Source organism: Mastigoproctus giganteus, chromosome 8 (genome assembly GCF_048544385.1).
Source record: "Mastigoproctus giganteus isolate SK-2022 chromosome 8, ASM4854438v1, whole genome shotgun sequence".
NCBI classification, from domain to species: Eukaryota; Metazoa; Arthropoda; class Arachnida; order Uropygi; family Thelyphonidae; genus Mastigoproctus; species Mastigoproctus giganteus.
In genome coordinates, this window is record NC_143582.1 from 132,161,375 (window position 1) to 132,178,855 (window position 17,481).

The 17,481-nt window shown below is 38.8% G+C and overlaps 1 protein-coding gene across 2 annotated transcripts in view; it reads left to right on the forward strand.

The window, feature by feature from the left end:
• LOC150081824 (ATP-binding cassette sub-family C member 8-like) overlaps nucleotides 1–17,481 on the forward strand; it is a 1,084,700-nt gene that overhangs the window by 847,481 nt on the left and 219,738 nt on the right. For both annotated transcript variants that reach the window (XM_090378918.1, XM_090378919.1), the window contains one exon: nucleotides 12,489–12,615. In XM_090378918.1, coding sequence (XP_090235044.1) covers nucleotides 12,489–12,615 — 127 coding nt within the window. The remainder of the gene's footprint in view (nucleotides 1–12,488; nucleotides 12,616–17,481) is intronic.

Genomic DNA, 17,481 nt, shown 5'->3' on the forward strand with positions numbered 1-17,481 from the left:
AAGCCTATAACAGCTACAAATTGATCTGTAATAGTGCCACAGAAAAGGTTAGGCTGGCAAAGACAGATTATGAGAAATTGCTAGCAAAGAGGGGAATTATTCATGTATATTAATGCAAAGAAGAAAAGGACAAACCAGATTGGACCCTTACATGGGATAGTATTAGTTACTCCAGCTGAAGTTGCAGATGAACTCAACAGTTACTTTGTATCAATATTTACAGAAGAAAAACCCTTTGTGTCAATGAGATATTATGGGAGTGAGGTTGAAAAAAAAAATGTAATTAATGATGTTGAAATTTCACATATCTATTTAATGAAAAAACTTTCGAGCCTACAGGCCGTAAGGGTGCCTCCATAGCCAGGTGGGAAGGAGCAACATTGCATAGCACACGCTTCTTGATTAGACCGGGGTTCGAGCTGGTCATCACCAAATACGGAGGATGCTGAAAGGTCAGGGAATGACCACCGCATATTCCCGGAGCAATATGGCCTTAGTTGCTAATGCTCCTAAAAACCAAATAACAACAACATAATTTCCAATACATAGGGGTGGTTTTAAGAGTTAAGTGGGAAATTACCGGCAGTTAGTCTAACTTCAGTAGTAGGGAAAATCATGGAGACAATGATCAAGGGTGGAATTCAGGACCATTTAGATAGAAATTCTGAAGGATACTCAGCATGATTTTATAAAGGGAAAATCATATTGAACTAATCTGGTTAGCTATTTTGACAGGTCACGCAAGAGCTGGACTTAGGGAATAATTTCGACATTGTTTATTTGGATTTCAGCAAAGCATTTGACTCACTCCCATATGAGCGGTGTTGCTTTATAAGTTGGAACAGGTTGATTAGAAAAGAAAGAAAGAAAGAACCTAAAGAAAGACATTGTACTTCTTAAAAGGGTCCAAAGACTGGTAACTTGCCTGGAGAGATCAGCAAAAGGGCATCCATATGAGGAAAGACTTCAAACATGTGGGCTGCAGAGCTTGGAAAATAGGCACCTTAGATGAGACTTGATTGAGGTGTTTAAGACTCTAAGAGGCATAAGTAAAAGGAATGAGGACGAAATAGGTCCAAAAAATTAGTCCTTGAGGTTGTCATAGTCAGACAAGCTGCACTTGCTACCTGGGAGCCTAAAACGCTGATGGAACTGATATTCGGGTGACACCCAAGTCAAGTGGACCCAATTTCGGCGAAGTCCGGACGGTTTGTGGCAGCCAAATCCTCTGCTTGCACCTTCACGATGGTGAGACTGTTAGTAATCCTGGGTATAACCTCCATGCACAAGTACATGGTGGGTGACCACCCAGGTGTGAACCAACGTCAGCAGGGGTCGAGGTGTGGCGCCCACACCACATGGAGGAATGCCGCCCCTCTATGTACCAGGCAGTACTAGGTGGTAGATGACTCTCATCAACCGGTGCAATACCACCACCACTTTGCTTATTGGAGGCTTGAAGTGGTGGAACCCATGTTTAGTCTCTAGAGCTAAGTTCCGGTCAACCCTTCCCTATCTCTTCCATCATGTAGTATGATTGATGCCTTTTGAGGTTATGATGAACATCGTGGCAAGATCCAATATTCCTTACATTTCGAGGGTACAGCTCTAAAACGGTGTTCGCAGGCCGGCCGCTAGTTAGTACACCGGACCGAACCTGTTGGTAACTCTCTAGGAGGCTTCGGGATCAGTCTAGTGTATAATCTTGTTACCTCTACTCTGCCAGATAGTGACTGGCGGGAGTCCGAGTAGTGTGTATGTGGGGAGAATTGTCGAGGGCATGTTATATTAAGAATCTCTGGGTATATTCTTACCCTATGTACGCCATATCCAAAAATTTCATTACTTCATACAGCATGTCCCACCCACTTTTTCTTACTATTGAATACACCATGAATTGTCAAACTAATAGAGCAAGCTTATCTGCGAAAAGATCTAAACCCCCCAAGCACTTCTTAATTCATTTCACAAATATACATGGTCTCAATTCTAATCTCAACGATGTCCATCTCCATTCGCAGTCTGCCAAACCCCATGTACTTTTTCTGACAGAATCTCAGTTATCGGTTGATTCAACTACTGCTCATCTCAGATGCCAAATTATTCGCTGTATGATTCCTTTCGCCTCAAAGGTGGCAAGTACCACCTTTGAGGCGAAACCTTTGTCTGTCCTGATATTCCCTGTCAGAGACTTGGCAATTTGGAATCTCCTCTCTTTGATCTTCTCTGGCTTAAAATCTCTCTACCTCATTGCGTCAAATTCATCTGTTGTCTCTACCATTCTCCCAATTCCACTAATCACTTGGAGCTCTTTGACTTCCTCTCTTTGCAATTTACTTTCTCCAGTCCGACTTTCCTAACAGTGAGGTAATTTTCCTTGGTGATTTTAATGTTCACAACTTCAGCTGGCTTCCGTTTTCTAGTCACACCGATCCAGCTGGTCGAGATGCTGATGCTTTTGCAATTACTAATGACCTTGCACAGATTGTTCATTCACCTACAAGAATACCGGATTATCCTGATTGTACAGCTAATATGCTTGATCTTTTTCTCACAAACAACCCTTCTAAGTACACGGTCGAAGTGAGAGGTCCTTTAGGCACTTCAGATCACAACTTGGTGATTGTCTATTCTCCAATGGAACCTTTATCTCATGGCTATTCCCAACCTCATGTCGTTTCGCATTACAAGAATGCAAAATGGGATGACCTGCGAGACTTCTTTTTCTTCTTTTCCTTGGTCAGATTACTGTTTCAAAACTTCTGATGTCAACATTTGCTCAGATCGTGTCAGTGAAATTATTCTTGCAGGAATGGATTCCTTTATCCCACACTCCACTTTAAAATCTCGTCCTTTATCTAAACCTTGGTTTTCCAATAAATGTGCTAAGGCTGTTCAAGAGAAGAATATTGCATATCGTAATTGGCTTGTTTCTAATTCTCCAGTTACATTTTCTGCCTACACAAAGCTCGCATCAATTGTAAAGCAGTTATTAATCAGTCCAAAATAGAGTTTGAACAGGCTAAGAGTAGAAAACTTGCTTCTTGCCGTAATGGTAGCCGAGCATTTTGGTCTCTTGCCAAAGCTATTGGCTGCAACTTTGGCCCATCTCTGCTCCCAACTCTGTCCAAACCAGATAGTTCTGTTGCCACTTCAGCCAAGGATAAAGTTGACCTGCTAGCATCCCATTTTTCTTCCAACTCATGTATTAATGATCTTGGTAAAACACCTCCCACCATTCCCAACACACTCCATTCAATGCCTCCTGTGGTCTTCCATCAAAAGGATGTCAGAAGGATTTTGACGAATCTTGATGCTAAGAAAGCTCCAGGTCCCGGTGGTATTTCTCCACTTGTTGTCAAAACCTGTACTCCTGTTCTTTGCCACCTTTTTTCACTTTCTTATTCCAAAGGTGTTTTCCTTCTGCTTGGAAATTTGCTCATATCCAGCCAGTTCCTAAAAAGGGTGACAAATCCCTCCCATCCAATAATAGTCCCATTGCAATTACTTCTACTCTTTCTAAAGTAATGGAGAAATCAATTAACCCCCAACTCTTAAACTACCTAGAAACCTTCCATCTGATCAACGATCGCCAGTATGGATTCCGTCAGTGTTGATCCACTTGTGATATTCTTGCTTATGTTATCCATTTATGGACTAATTCAATGGAAAGGTTCGGGGAAACACAAGTAGTTGTTCTTGACATCTCAAAGGCTTTCGATTGTGTTTGGCATAAAGGTCTTCTAAACAAGCTTCCATCTTATGGTTTGCCAACTGTTTTTAGTAATTGGTTATCCAGTTTTCTCTGTGATCGTTCACCAAGGGTGATGGTAGATGGATCTCTGTCTTCTCACTTCTTCACTAATGCTGATAACCCACAAGGTTCAGTTCTTCCCCACACTCTTTTCCTCATATATATTAATGACCTTCTTCCATTCACTGGCAATCCTATCAATAGTTTTGCCGATGATAGCACATTACATTCCACTTTCCATTTTGCCTAGCTTGCCCTGCTCAATCAGCTTCAACTTCTCAAATATCCATTACCAATTCCTTAAATGCTGATCTCCAGGTAATTCTCCAGTGGGGCAAAGACAACTTAGTTGAGTTCAACCCTTCTAAAACTCAGTCTTGTCTTATATCTTGCGAAAAGGATTCTTCTGCTGCTATGTTTATCTTTAGTGACACTCCGATTTCTAGGCAAAATGATATATCTCTTTTGGGGATTACCCTGACTTCTAATCTCTCTTGGCACAAGCACATTACAAATATTGCTTCCTCCGCATCTAAATAACTTGGTTTTCTCTTTCGCTCTCGGCGTTACTTTTCTTCCAAACAGCTGCTCACTCTGTATAAATCGCAAATCCGCCTTGCTATGGAATATTGTTCCCACATCTGGGGTGGTGTCCCCCAAAACCTCTCTCAGGCTTCTTGATTCCTTTCAGAAGAGGGCAGTTAGGTTAATTAATGATTCATCTCTAACAGAGTCTCTCCACTCACTCTCTCATAAACGTACTGTTTCTGCTGCATGACTCTTCTACAGATACTTCCATGGGCACTGTTCTTCTGAATTGGCTTCTATAATTCCCGCAAAACAGACCGAACACGTGCCGCCACCAGCCAACATCCATTTACTGTCCAACTTCAAACTCACAGAACCAACTTTTCATCTTCCTTGTTTATTCATTCAACTGCTGTTTTCTGGAACAACCTTCCTTCATACGTATTTCTTGAAAATTACAGTCTACAGAAGTTCAAGGCCAATGTCAACAAATATCTTCTTTTGTCTTCTCAACTTCCAATCCAAGCACGGTACTAAGCACTATAAGTTCTAATACCTCTCGTGTGTGGGGTTTACATTAAAAAAAAAATAATTTTCACTGTTATAAATGATTCTAAAATTAGGGGCCATAATTTCAAATTACGGGGGGAAAGTGAAGATGTTTAGGCTGAATTTCAGGAAGTTTTATTTTAGCCAGCGAGTTATAAATTGCTGCAGTAAGTTACAGGAATACCTTGCATAGCATGGTTAATTTGCGGCAAAAAAATACCATGCTATGCAAAACCGCGCTGATCGAAGTATATTATAGTATGTATTTTAATGTAATGCGTTCCGACAATTTGATTATATGGGTCGAGTTGCAAAAATATATAGGGTTTTGTTTACTATAAATTGATGCACACAAAGTTCTTGCAAAAAAAGAAACTAAAATGATAAAAATGAAAAATACTAGTAAGTACAGTAGAAATGATTTTTATTGCAGTATGTACATACCAAAAGAATATAAGTGAAGTATGTACTCTATTTTTATTTTGAAAAATAACTGATCAGCTTATTTTGCACAGTTTTTTCTTCTTTTTATCTGCATACATCTGTTTATAACATTGAATGTCATTTTGCAACGCTTGGCTTATTTTCATACCTCGTTCGATGTTTGGATCTAGAAGAACACTCAGCGTCATTACATTTCTTCTTTCCACTCATATTTGCGTATAAAGAGGTAACATTTTTAAAAAATAATCTTTAATAAAAATACACAGTGAAAAATATTTGTACAGCTTACGCGCAATCAACGACCTCGCCCCTCTGAATCTAGTGTTTGCTAATGTACGAATACTGGCAGAGTCTGTATATAATGGCAGTTTCGACAAGTCGGAATGCCCTTTAATCTATAATGTCATAAAATTGGCCTATGTGCTGGCATTATAATACAGTACATACATATCAAATGTATTGGTGTGTAACGAGTTAATTTTTTTTCAATTTGTAAACCGCGCTATAAGAAAACCTGCTCTGTTCGAAACCGCGCTATGCAAGGTATTCCTGTACCTACAATAGGTGGTAGAGGTTGACAATTTGGGGAAATTCAAAGGTCAGCTTGATAATTACCTACGGGAGGAGGAGGGAAACACATAGGTTTTCTATTTCCTTTTCTCTTATTCTTTTTAAAATTTTATTTTCTTTTATTTTATTTTGTTATTTTATTTTTTATTTTATTTTGTTATTTTATTTTTTATTTTATTTTGTTATTTTTTTATTTTGGCTGGTGCAGCATAAGCCATAGGCTTCCTTGCACCATATGGCCATTGTTAATACTAATACTATAAAAGCTTTCGTTCTTGCTTCATTGTTACTACTTCTACCAATTCTCTAACAATTCTTGCTCTAAATTTCAATAACTCATTTTCTGCCGAAGGGTTAAAACACTTATTCACTTGAAGAGGCATAGTTCAATAAAAATTTAACCAATTACAATGAAACAAAAACTGATCTGTTCAGGAAAATACAAGCTACATCACTACACAATATGAATGTTGACATGCCCAGTAGTAAGGTGTTGGCTAGCATTAGCATTAGTAGAGGCATTTGATGCAAGAAAGCAAGCTTATGCAGCATCAGCCAAAAAAAAAAAAAAAAAACCCACTTCCACTTACCTGGCACACAACCAACGGCTAGGCATACAGGCTACGCTGGGAGGAATTGCCAACGACACCAACCAAAGTATAAAAGAAAACAAAGCAAGAATTTATAGGGACATAGGCACAAAATGGCAGGATATCTGGCAAACAACAACTAAGGGAAGAGACACCTTCACCTTCTTCCCACAAATATATCTGCGAGACAAATCCAGGAACTGGTGGACACCAAGCATGCATACTACTTTTCTAATCACAGGACATGGTAGTCTCAACTCCAAACTCCACAAATTAGGCCTAACTCTCTCCCCCCTTTGTCAATGCGGCGAAGAAGAAACAGTGAAACACCTCATACTTGACTGTTACCTCTACACAGATCTGAGACATCCCCTGCTATTGGGGACTAACGTAACTAACGCTGGAGAATTCCCACAACTGATAGCTGGGGCAGAATCGCTCAAACTTCTTTCAGCTTTTGCAGGAAAATTATTCAGGCGAAGGGCGGCCCTCCAGCAGGAAGCACAGAGAGACAGTAGGTAAATGGGAAAATGAAAAGAAGGAATGAAGTGGAAGGGACTCAACAGAACAAGAAAATAGGAAGTAACGCAGAACGGAAGCACAATTATACTGAACTGAATAAGAAGCAAAAGTAAGGACTCAAGAACAAGACATCCCACAGCTTAGGAGCAGCGGAGCACACATAACTGTGATGTAGCTTCCTTGAAATTAGTGACTAACACTGAACATGCCCTAAAGAACTGGGTCGATGTCATAGGCCACATAGTGTCTTCAGTATGTGCGTTTTTTTTTTTTTTTTTTTATTTATTAGTGAGGACCCTACCTTCATAGGACAGGACCGAGATCTACGAGAAGCTGAGCAATCGAGAATTTCACTTGGTTATAGCCCTACAGGACTGGGTCGAAGCCACTGGCAATAATCATGTTTCCCGTTAACTACCCTGCCACACTGGCTTGTCCGTCCTTCTACTCGCAAAACACACAATGAACTCATCTCCACACACTCTAGGACAGGATTGAGCCCTGCAAGAATGTGTGTCTTGAATGCGGTGCTTCCCCTCAAGATGAAATTAAACCCTGTAGGACGAGCAAAGATAACTGTGAACTGTACAGCTATGATAATTATAAGATATTCTTAACTACCTTAGAACTGTTAAGTTGCTGTTGCGGTAGCGCTGTGGTTAAGGACACTGGTTGTGTCTTCGGCCGTAGTGTTGTTGCGACAGTGGCTGTTTTGCCAAGTATTTATATTGTCAACTGTAAAATTGTAGTAATTACTAACTTAGAAGTGTTCACTTTTGTTCAGGTTTGCTGTGGCTCCGGGGGTGCCGCGGTTGTGGTGCACTGGTTTGTGTCTGTCGCCGCGGCTCCGTCGTGGCTGCCGCAGGTGCATGGAATTGATTGTTACGCCGTGCCCTCTTCTGGCAGGATGGGCCCCTACAAGGGCCAATATTTGGTATAGATCATTGGACAACCTAAACATTGAACATGCTAAACTCACTAGAAACACCCACTACTTTACTGCTCCCCTTAACTAAATCTAAATTCATCCACACGCTATGTTTTAATCTCCTGACGAAACTTAACTTATTTTAAATTATTACCATATTGTATGTAAAACACACTAGAAACATTCACTCCATTAATTGATCCCCACTCAACTAAACCAACTCTATCCACACTTGATGATTTACTCTTTTATTGCTATATTTATCTCTATTTTAATATTATTGTATAAACATATAGAGGTTCAAGAACCTCCTTTTGTGAAAACCAGACTCCCTGGAGCGCCTCCACGTGGCTAGGGACGGGAGTCAGGACGCAAGATATATCTGTTCTTGCCTCCTGGCTGCAAAGTCTCCAGGTGCCGGCATACAACACTCAACAAAACAAACACTCAAACAAAAACCTCCCCATACACACCTCGCCGGCTTAAAAAAACCTACAAGAATCATTGCGGCAATAGGGGAAACCCTGGTGGCTGCAGTAAACAAAAATACTTTGTACCTTGTACTTTGTACTTCCACTTCACCCCTCTGTTCGTTCAAAATACCTGTCCAGCTGAGCCTTAAACCTATTTAGGCTGTAAACCTCCACGACAAGGGATGGAAGTCTGTTCCACCAACCAACCACCCGCTGGCTAAAGGCAAATTTCCGCACCTGAGCATGGTCATGAATCATAGCAACGATTCTCATTTTATTTTAGCCGCACCTTGTATATAGCAATATTATTTGAAAAATGGAAAACAGGAAAAAAATAGTAAAATGTAAAGTTTAAAACAAAATAAGCTATCAAGTGGTAAGGATAGTAATTGCATCTGGTTTCCCCAAACATACTATGCCAATATTGCACAAAAACATCAAACGCCACTTGAAATGATGTTACAATCCTTTCAACATATCAATCTCTTATTTGGCTTGTGCTGCCCTCTCTGAACAATCTGGATGTCATCATTCTTCTCTTTCTTGGTGATTCCCTTCTACTTCTGACTCTCTCTCTCTCTCTCTCTCTCTCTCTCTCTCTCTCTCTCTCTCTCTCTCTCTCTGAGAAATTTGGTTGCAGCAAAAGTCTCAGGCTTCCTTGTGCCATATGGCAAATAATAATAATAAAAGACACATCCATGGATATAAAGAACTTGTTCAATCTCCCCTCCCAAAAACACACACACACACACACGCTGAAGTCTGAATGCCATAAGCGAACTATAATAAAAAAAGCAGTCAGATGCAGCATTTCTACTAAATTCAAGTAATGCCTTTAATTTACAATGGAATTGCTGAGGCTTTCATGCATGGCAACATTGACGATATTCAAGACATAATTAATCACTACTCTCCAGTTAGTGTCCATCTGCAGGAAACCTGTTTAACTTGTCAGATCTCATCTTCCATAAAGAACTACTCTATTGACAAGAACACAATACATTGGATGCTGCTTACTGTGGTGCAGCCATCTTAGTCAACCCACAGATTCCAGCCATGCAAAATAAAGGACCATTTGATCCTGAAACAGGCTCTCATAGCAGTCCCATCTTTTAAATGGTCAGTTATCCTTTTGCCAGGGCCTTCTGTTTGATAGCATTGCAATACCAGGGCATCTCAGTGCAAAGTCAAGTTTGTTCTATTGTGAGAATTAGGACCATTCATTCTCTGTGCAGTTTAAACTGTTTTTTGCAACCAGCAAGGTATAAAGAACAAAATAGTACTTATAAGGTATCTTATAAACAGAATAATGATCCCTTTTTTGCATGGATTCTTAAAGACAAATGTGATTGTTTATATGAGTGCTTGATTGATTTCAGGTGCCTCCATAGCCAGGTGGGAAGAGCAGCAGTGCGCAGCACACGCTTCTCAACCGGGGTTCAAGCCAGTCACCACCAAATACGGAGGATGCGGAAAGGTCAGGGAATGACCACCGCATATTCCCAGAGCAATATGGCCTTAGTTGCTAATGCTCCTAAAAACCAAATAAACTAACAAACAGCCTGATTGATTTCTTAATATTTCTAGATATTTTAAATTTGATTTTTTTGTTAAAATATGATTTTAAAAAATTCTGGATTGTAAAGTGACAGATTTTACAGAATTAACTGTAATAAATTATTTAATTTGCTTCTGTTGACATTTCCAATATGTTACTTCGATATTTTAATGAGAAAAGAAGCATATTCTTGAGATTTCTAAATTTAATTCTTGTATAATCTGGGTGGTTAGGTTTTGATTAATTACATAGACAAGTTTCATCTGTTAATAAAGCTTCTAATTCTTTTTTCTTACCTTATCCACCCCTTACATTTTTTGCTATGTATAAGTTATTTAAATTAATCATGAAAAGTATAGTTATCTATTTATTATCATTCACAACCTCAATGTTTTCTGAGAGAAATTGTGCAGCATTGTAATTTAATTTTATGTGACATTCATTAAAATACTTGCTAATTATAACAGTGATCTAACAAACTAAAATTTATACTTGGAGAAACGATATTGCCCCACTGAGAAAAACAGAATTAAATAAATGGGTTAAGTTAAAAATCATTTAATAGACAGGTAGGAACAAAAAACAAAAGTAATAAACACAAAAGCTCTCGGACCGAGGACGTCCTTCCTCAGTTGTGACTGTGACCATTATAGTAAAAATACAGAATATCATGTGTGTGCCAAGCTGGTCATGTTTGATGAAAATTGTGTGTTACAGATGCTTGTAACAATTAGCTGGTTGAGGTGGAGGATTGCGATTGTAGCTGTAATACTTGGGACTGCTCTGAGCACCAACGTTTGTCAGTTAGGAGGATGATTGCCTTGGTGATGGGATCGATTTGACATCCTCTGTTCCAGTTAAAGGAACTGCTACAACACAAGATGTGGAGCAATTCCAACAATACACAACGACAGTAATTGCAGGATCAGTCTATAATCTCAGTGTTGCGGCATGGATTGATGTGCTGGGTAGACCAGAAGTTGAGCAACTGTTGAGTGATCCATGTTTGCCAAATGGATGGCTTTCTTGTTCTCAGAGATCCATTTACAGAGTCTTCTGCCAATTTCCCCAATGTAGCAGCCACTGCAATCATGGCAGGAAATACAGTACACTTATCCACTCTGCAGTAGGGGGGGGAGGAAATGGTGTCTTAACCCTCAAAACGAGGGACCTCAACTTTCTCCTTGGAAGTTGTAAACACTTTATCCCACGAGCTTGTAAGACCTTAGAAGTTTGTTGCAACAGGTTCGGGTAGTATAGGATAAATGTGGTCGAGGTGGGGTCATCATTGCACGGGGCCCTGTGGTTGGCAACATAGTCAGGAGCCTGTAGGTTGCACTATCCAGGGTACTGGTAGGGTATCTGCATTTTGCCAGATCTGCCTTAAGCTTAGTAATCTCAGTGTACCTCTCATCCTGGAGGATCCACTCCAGTTCAGAGCTGTAGTGGGTCCTCCAGGTCCGCCCCCACTGCAGAGTGGATTAGTGTACTGCATTTCCTGCCGTGATTGCACTGGCTGCTACATTGGGGAACTGGCAGAAGACTCAATAATCAGGTCTCTGAGAATGAGAAAGCCATCCGTTCATGCCATCCAAAGCATGCGATGTTCACCATGCATGACCACCATGGCTTGCACAATGATATTCTGTATTTTTACAATAACAGTCACAGCTAAAGAAGGATGTCCTCCATTCGAAAGCTTTTGTGTTTATTACTTTTGTTTTTTGTTCCTACCTGTCTGTTATATGAATTTAAATTCAACTTGTTTATTTAATTCTATTTTTCCCAGTGGCACAACATTGTTTCTCCAAGCATGAATCCTGGGTATGTAGGCCTTTTTTCACGTAAAATCTCTACAAGTTATTATTATTAGCCATATGGTGCAGAGAAGCCTGAGGCTTATGCTGCACCAGCCAAAAAAAAAAAAAAAAAAATTTCCTGAATTACCCTGAGAGAGAGAGAAGTAGAAGAGAATCATCAAGAAAAAGAAGAATGATGATATCCAGCTCAGGACCCTGGGTGTGCCAAGCCCATACTCACCAGATGTGAGCCCCTGGGGTTTAAACATTAAATTTAAAAAATAGTTCTTCTTAAATATTGATTATGTTGATTATGTTTTATTTCAAAATTAAAAGTTACTAACTACAAGTTATGCTAAATTAAATCACTTTGAATTCACTTTCTCAATGGAAATGATATTAGTTATGCAAGATAATTTTTACTTCCCTTCTAGGAAGTTTGCCGACCGGGCTAGCCGGGTGGGTAAAGTGCCTGCCTGGCAACCCAAAAGTCGCAGGTTCAATTCCCGCCTCGGACTTGGATCAAAGTACTGCAAAAACCTTGGGAGGTGCATTATGGCCACAGAAGCCTATGCGCCAACAACTACCAAAAAAAAAAAAAAAAAAAATCTAGGAAGTGTTACATGAAATTGCATAGTTTTCATAAATTTTGTTATGAATTTTATAACAATATTCATATATTTTGAATCAGATTCATAAATTTTGGTTTTCTGATTTCAGTATTTTTTAGTACCTTGAAGAGCAGCTTAAATAATAAACTTTTTTTTGTGTAGGTTCCCATCTACCTGAACTGGGTTGTACGCAATTTGGCAAGTGCTGAGATGTATATGAGTGCAGTGGAACGAATAGATAACTATTCAAAGTTAACAGTAGAAGAATGCAGAGAAAAGAAATGCTCAGGTATAATAGTTTTTTTTTTTGTAGTTTTCATGGCTTACTTTATTTCTAAAACCAAAATATTTTTTTAGTAGCAATATATCAGTGTACTGTAGCAGAGGATATTACTCTAAACTAATTTTTGCATTGTGAAGTTTTGTTGACATGTTTGTGTCAAAGAGGAAGTTTTCACATAATAGTGTAAAATTGGCTGAATAACAAACCACAAATACTCTCGGCCTGGGTGCCAAGCGATCTATGACTTCCTAGAGTGATTTTTCTAGAGCGACTAAGTTTTTTTAAGGGAATTCCTGTTAAAATCTCACCCCACACAACCCAAAATAGTTCCAAAGGTGTTATCTCTGAATGGGATCTATTGAATGTAACAGAAGAGGAGCTTGTGCAAGAAATGAAAGATCAAAAGGTTGTACAAGCTAAGAGGATACTGATTCATAGGAATGGCAATCTCATTCCAACCCGTAGTATAATACTCACTTTCAATACGCCAAACTTATCAAATACAGTAACCCCCGCTATTCGCGGGGGTTACGTTCCTGGGAAATGCCGCGAATACCGAAAACGCAAATACTGAGTTATGGCTCCCATAGTAATAAAGGGGTTCCATTCCAAAGTATGAAATACAGTATATAAGAAAAACTAGTATAAAATTTTGTCTATATATGTATTATATGTACCTTCATAATATGACTATGTACATAGACAGTACATAGTGAAATGCAAGCATATGGCATCGAAATGAAAATAAGAAACAATTTAATATTAAATGTAATATTTATTAGAAATTTCAAACAAATCTTTCAAACCAGCGTCTTTGCTAGCTAAAAAACTTATCCTGCCAGTCCTATCACCAGTTTCGCTAAAGTGTTGATAAAGGAGTTTTGCCTTTTCACGAATGATGAGTGAACTTAACGGAATTTTATTTTGAGTTCGGTCTTGTATCCACAGATTTAAAGCTTTTTCCATTTTTTCTAATTTAACATCAGGAGTTACAGAGAAAATTTTTAAAGCAATTGGCACATTTTCACGGACACTACGGCGGATTTTTTCTTCCGATTTTTTGATTGATCGTACCGTTGACTCATTGATTTTATAATGTTTTGCCACTGAGGAGACACTTTCACCATTAGAAATTTTGTCTAATAGCTCAATTTTATTCGCTAATGTCATCACCTTCTTTGATCTTTTCACATTTCCCTTGTTATTCGTAGCCATATTTTGTACGGGTTAGAAATAACTTGTCCAAATAAAGTCACTTTCTTCCATTAACACACTCGAAAAAGTCTGTTTTACACTGCAAAACGGTAGATTTATCACTTTTGTAAGCATATCAATTTATAAATTGATAAATTTATAAGCATATAAATTAAAAGCAAACGACAAAACCTTCCATGACAAGCGCATAACACATACTGAACAAGGATTACCGAGAAACATCCGCGCTCGCGATTTTGTCACCCCTCTCAACTGAGTGCTGTTTTTACCGAGAAAGATAATTTTAGCCACGCCCATGGTTTTTTATGGCGAAAATGTTCACAGCGCTTTAAAATTTTTTTAGGTTTCATTTTATATTAAATCAGCGATCGCGAATACGCGAATAGCGTGGGTTTACTGTACTGTTAAAGCTGGTTATCTCAATTGCCATATTCACTCCTGTATTCCAAATCCAAAACGCTGTTGTATGTGCCAAAAATTCGGACGCTCAAACAGATTGTACTGCAGCATCTCCAATTTGCCCAAATTGCAAGGGGGATCATCCTGCATATTCGAAAAACTGTGATTTATGGAAGCTTGGAAAAACAATATAGAAATATAAAGTCGAACATAGGGTGACTTATCAAGAAGCCAGAATACAAATAGTGAAAGATAATCCAGCACGTACATATGCTAATGTTATAAAGAAATGTTGCTCAGTTTTGACATCACCCCCAAATACGGAGGATGCGGAAAAGTCAGGGAATGACCACCACATTTCCCGGAGAAATATAGCCTTAGCTGCTAATGCTCCTAAAAACCAAAATAACAAACAAACAAGCTCAGTTTTGACTCAAACCAATGACTCAATTCCACCTGACAAATCACTTGCTGAATGGGCTAGAGCTATGCTTTCATTTCCTCAGCCATCTGTGAAGCAAAACAATACAGATCAACATGTAATACTTCCATTTCCATCCTCTCTACTAGTGGCATCAAGTCCCAAAGTGAGACCAGGGTGGGAAAAGCTGAATCCTCTGCTAAGAACCAAACAAATACTGCAGTAATGGACATAGATGACACAACACAAGAAGAACTCGTATTAGAAATTTATGTTGAATCCTCTGAAAGTTGAATCCTTTGCTAAGAACTAAATAAATACTGCAGTAATGGACATTGGTAGGATCATCTGGTTGTTTTTTAGAGGCAGTAGCCTTGTGGCGATCTTTTTTTGGAAAGTTAGGACATCCAGTGTCCATATCTTCTTCAACATAAATTTCTAATATAGGTTCTTGTGTTGTGTCATCCTGTGTCCATTACTGCAGTATTTGTTTAGTTCTTAGCAGAGGATTCAGCTGTAACCTAATACGAGATCTTAATCCTGCAGGTATTTGCTTACAGGAAGCTATTTTTAACTCCACAAGTGACACTCTCTATAAAAAAAAATATACTTTGTACAGACATGACAGGAATGCAGCATCTGCAGGTGTAGCATGGAGGTGTAGCGGTTTTAGTATCCGTTAATACTCCATCTAGGAAAATCCCCTTGCAAACTAATTTAGAAGTTTTTGCTGTACGCATAGAACTTGGAATAATTTTATCACTTGTTTCTATTTATCTTCTGCCTAATCAAATATTTATACTCAGAGAATTTGATGATCACTTTGCCCAGATACCACCTCCTATTTGTTTGATGGGCGACTTTAACGGACCCCACCCTTTGTGGGGAAATCTACATATGGATAAAAGAGGGCAGCTAATAGAAACATTACTGTACACACACACACACACACAATCTAACTCTGCTGAACACAGGTGCACATACTCGTGCATTTTCCCACAGGAAATACTTCTGCCATAGATCTATCTATCTGCTCCCCTGCTCTATACCAGTGTACATTGGGCAGTATTGGAAAATCCACATAATAGTGATCATCTCCCAATTACAGGTTGACCATCACTAATCTTGCCACCAGTAATCTGGTTCCGCTGCTAATTTGGACAATTTCCACGGACGTAATTTCAAATTTCCTGGGTCGGCGCACCGACCTGCTGCTACTATTTTGGAGGCGTTGGTTGCAGAATCAGCTGTTGGTGCAAACTCGTAAACACTGGCAAGCCATTCACACTTGTTTTTATTTATTTATTATTATTATAACCTGCTCACATTTAGCCCAGCCATGGTTCCAATGCATAAAGGAAGTGCTTCTCGTGGTGTAGAGCACAAACACCGTACATTGTCCATAACAGATAAAGGTGAACTTCTAAAAAAACTCGACAGCAGTGTGTCCTGTGAAAAGTTTAACTCCACTTAATTGTAAATTCCAGCAATTTCTCTCAGTTCCTCTTATTTTAGTAATTTTCTTTTAGCCATTCCTTTTTAGATTTTTTTTTTTTTTTTTTTTTTACAACACTTCTTTTACAAACTTGTGTAAAAACACAACACAATATGATAGATAATACGGTGCGTTAACGAACTTGTTTTCACAAAATCTCTAACAATACTGGCAAACTTATTGCGACGTTTGAGAGTTTATTTTATTGCAATTAGTTTTATTGCAGCCCTCGCTGTGCGTGCAATAAACTAATCACAAATGGCCTTCATATGTATGCCGCAATAGCATCACAGGTATGTGGCCGACACGGCTTCTCAAAAAATAAAGTAACCTACTGGGCCACGTCGGCCACATATATGCGACAAAAAACTTTTTTGTCGCATATATGTGGCCCTCTTTTTTATATATATTTTAAGCAAAAAAACGACAACACTGACATTACAATATTTATTTTAGAATTACTAATCAAATTATTTGCTAAATATTTTTTGGCCCCTGGGGAATTTTTTTTCTTAAACTGGCTTGGCAGTCAATGTGTTAAAGGTAGGTGGAGGTGGTTAGCTGTTGGGTAAACTGTATGTGCTGAAATAACCACCAGTGATCCGGCAAACTCACTAATCCGGCACTCCACAGGTCCCAACGCTGCCGGATTAGTGACAGTCGACCTGTACTTGCAAATTTCAAACTATCTCCAACTATCCAGAAATTCGCAAAGGCAAACTGGATAACGTTTTCCTTAAGTACCACTTTAGATAAACGCTACATACAGAATCAATCAATAGATGAAGCCACTGACCATATCACAAAACAAATACTAGCAGCAGCTGATAAAGCTATTCCTCAGTTGTCTACTCGTCCATGCAGGCACAAAAACTGCTGGTGGAGTGAAGAATGTAATAGAGCAAAAAAGGAAAAGAATAAAGCTTGAAATATTTTCCGCAAGCATCCCACTAGTATTAACCTTATAAACTATAAGAAACTCAACGCTAAAGCAAGACAAATAAGAAGAAAGGCCAAACAAGATTCATAGATACAGTTCGCTTTCACTATCACGAAAGACATCAATACTAAATTAATTTGGAGGAAAATCCAACACCTGAATGGCAAATATCCATGTCATCCTCTCCTATATTGATCTGTAATGGACAGAAACTGTCTTCCCTCAAAGGCACAGCAAATGCTCTCGCTGAAGCTTTTGCTAAAACTTCAGCAGCACATGCATATGATGTTCCATTCCAGAAAATTAAAGAGGCAGCAGAAAAGTGCAAGTTAAATTTCAACTCCAGTCTTTCTCTTCCATATAATCAACCTTTTACAATATCCGAGGTAAAGGAAGCTCTTA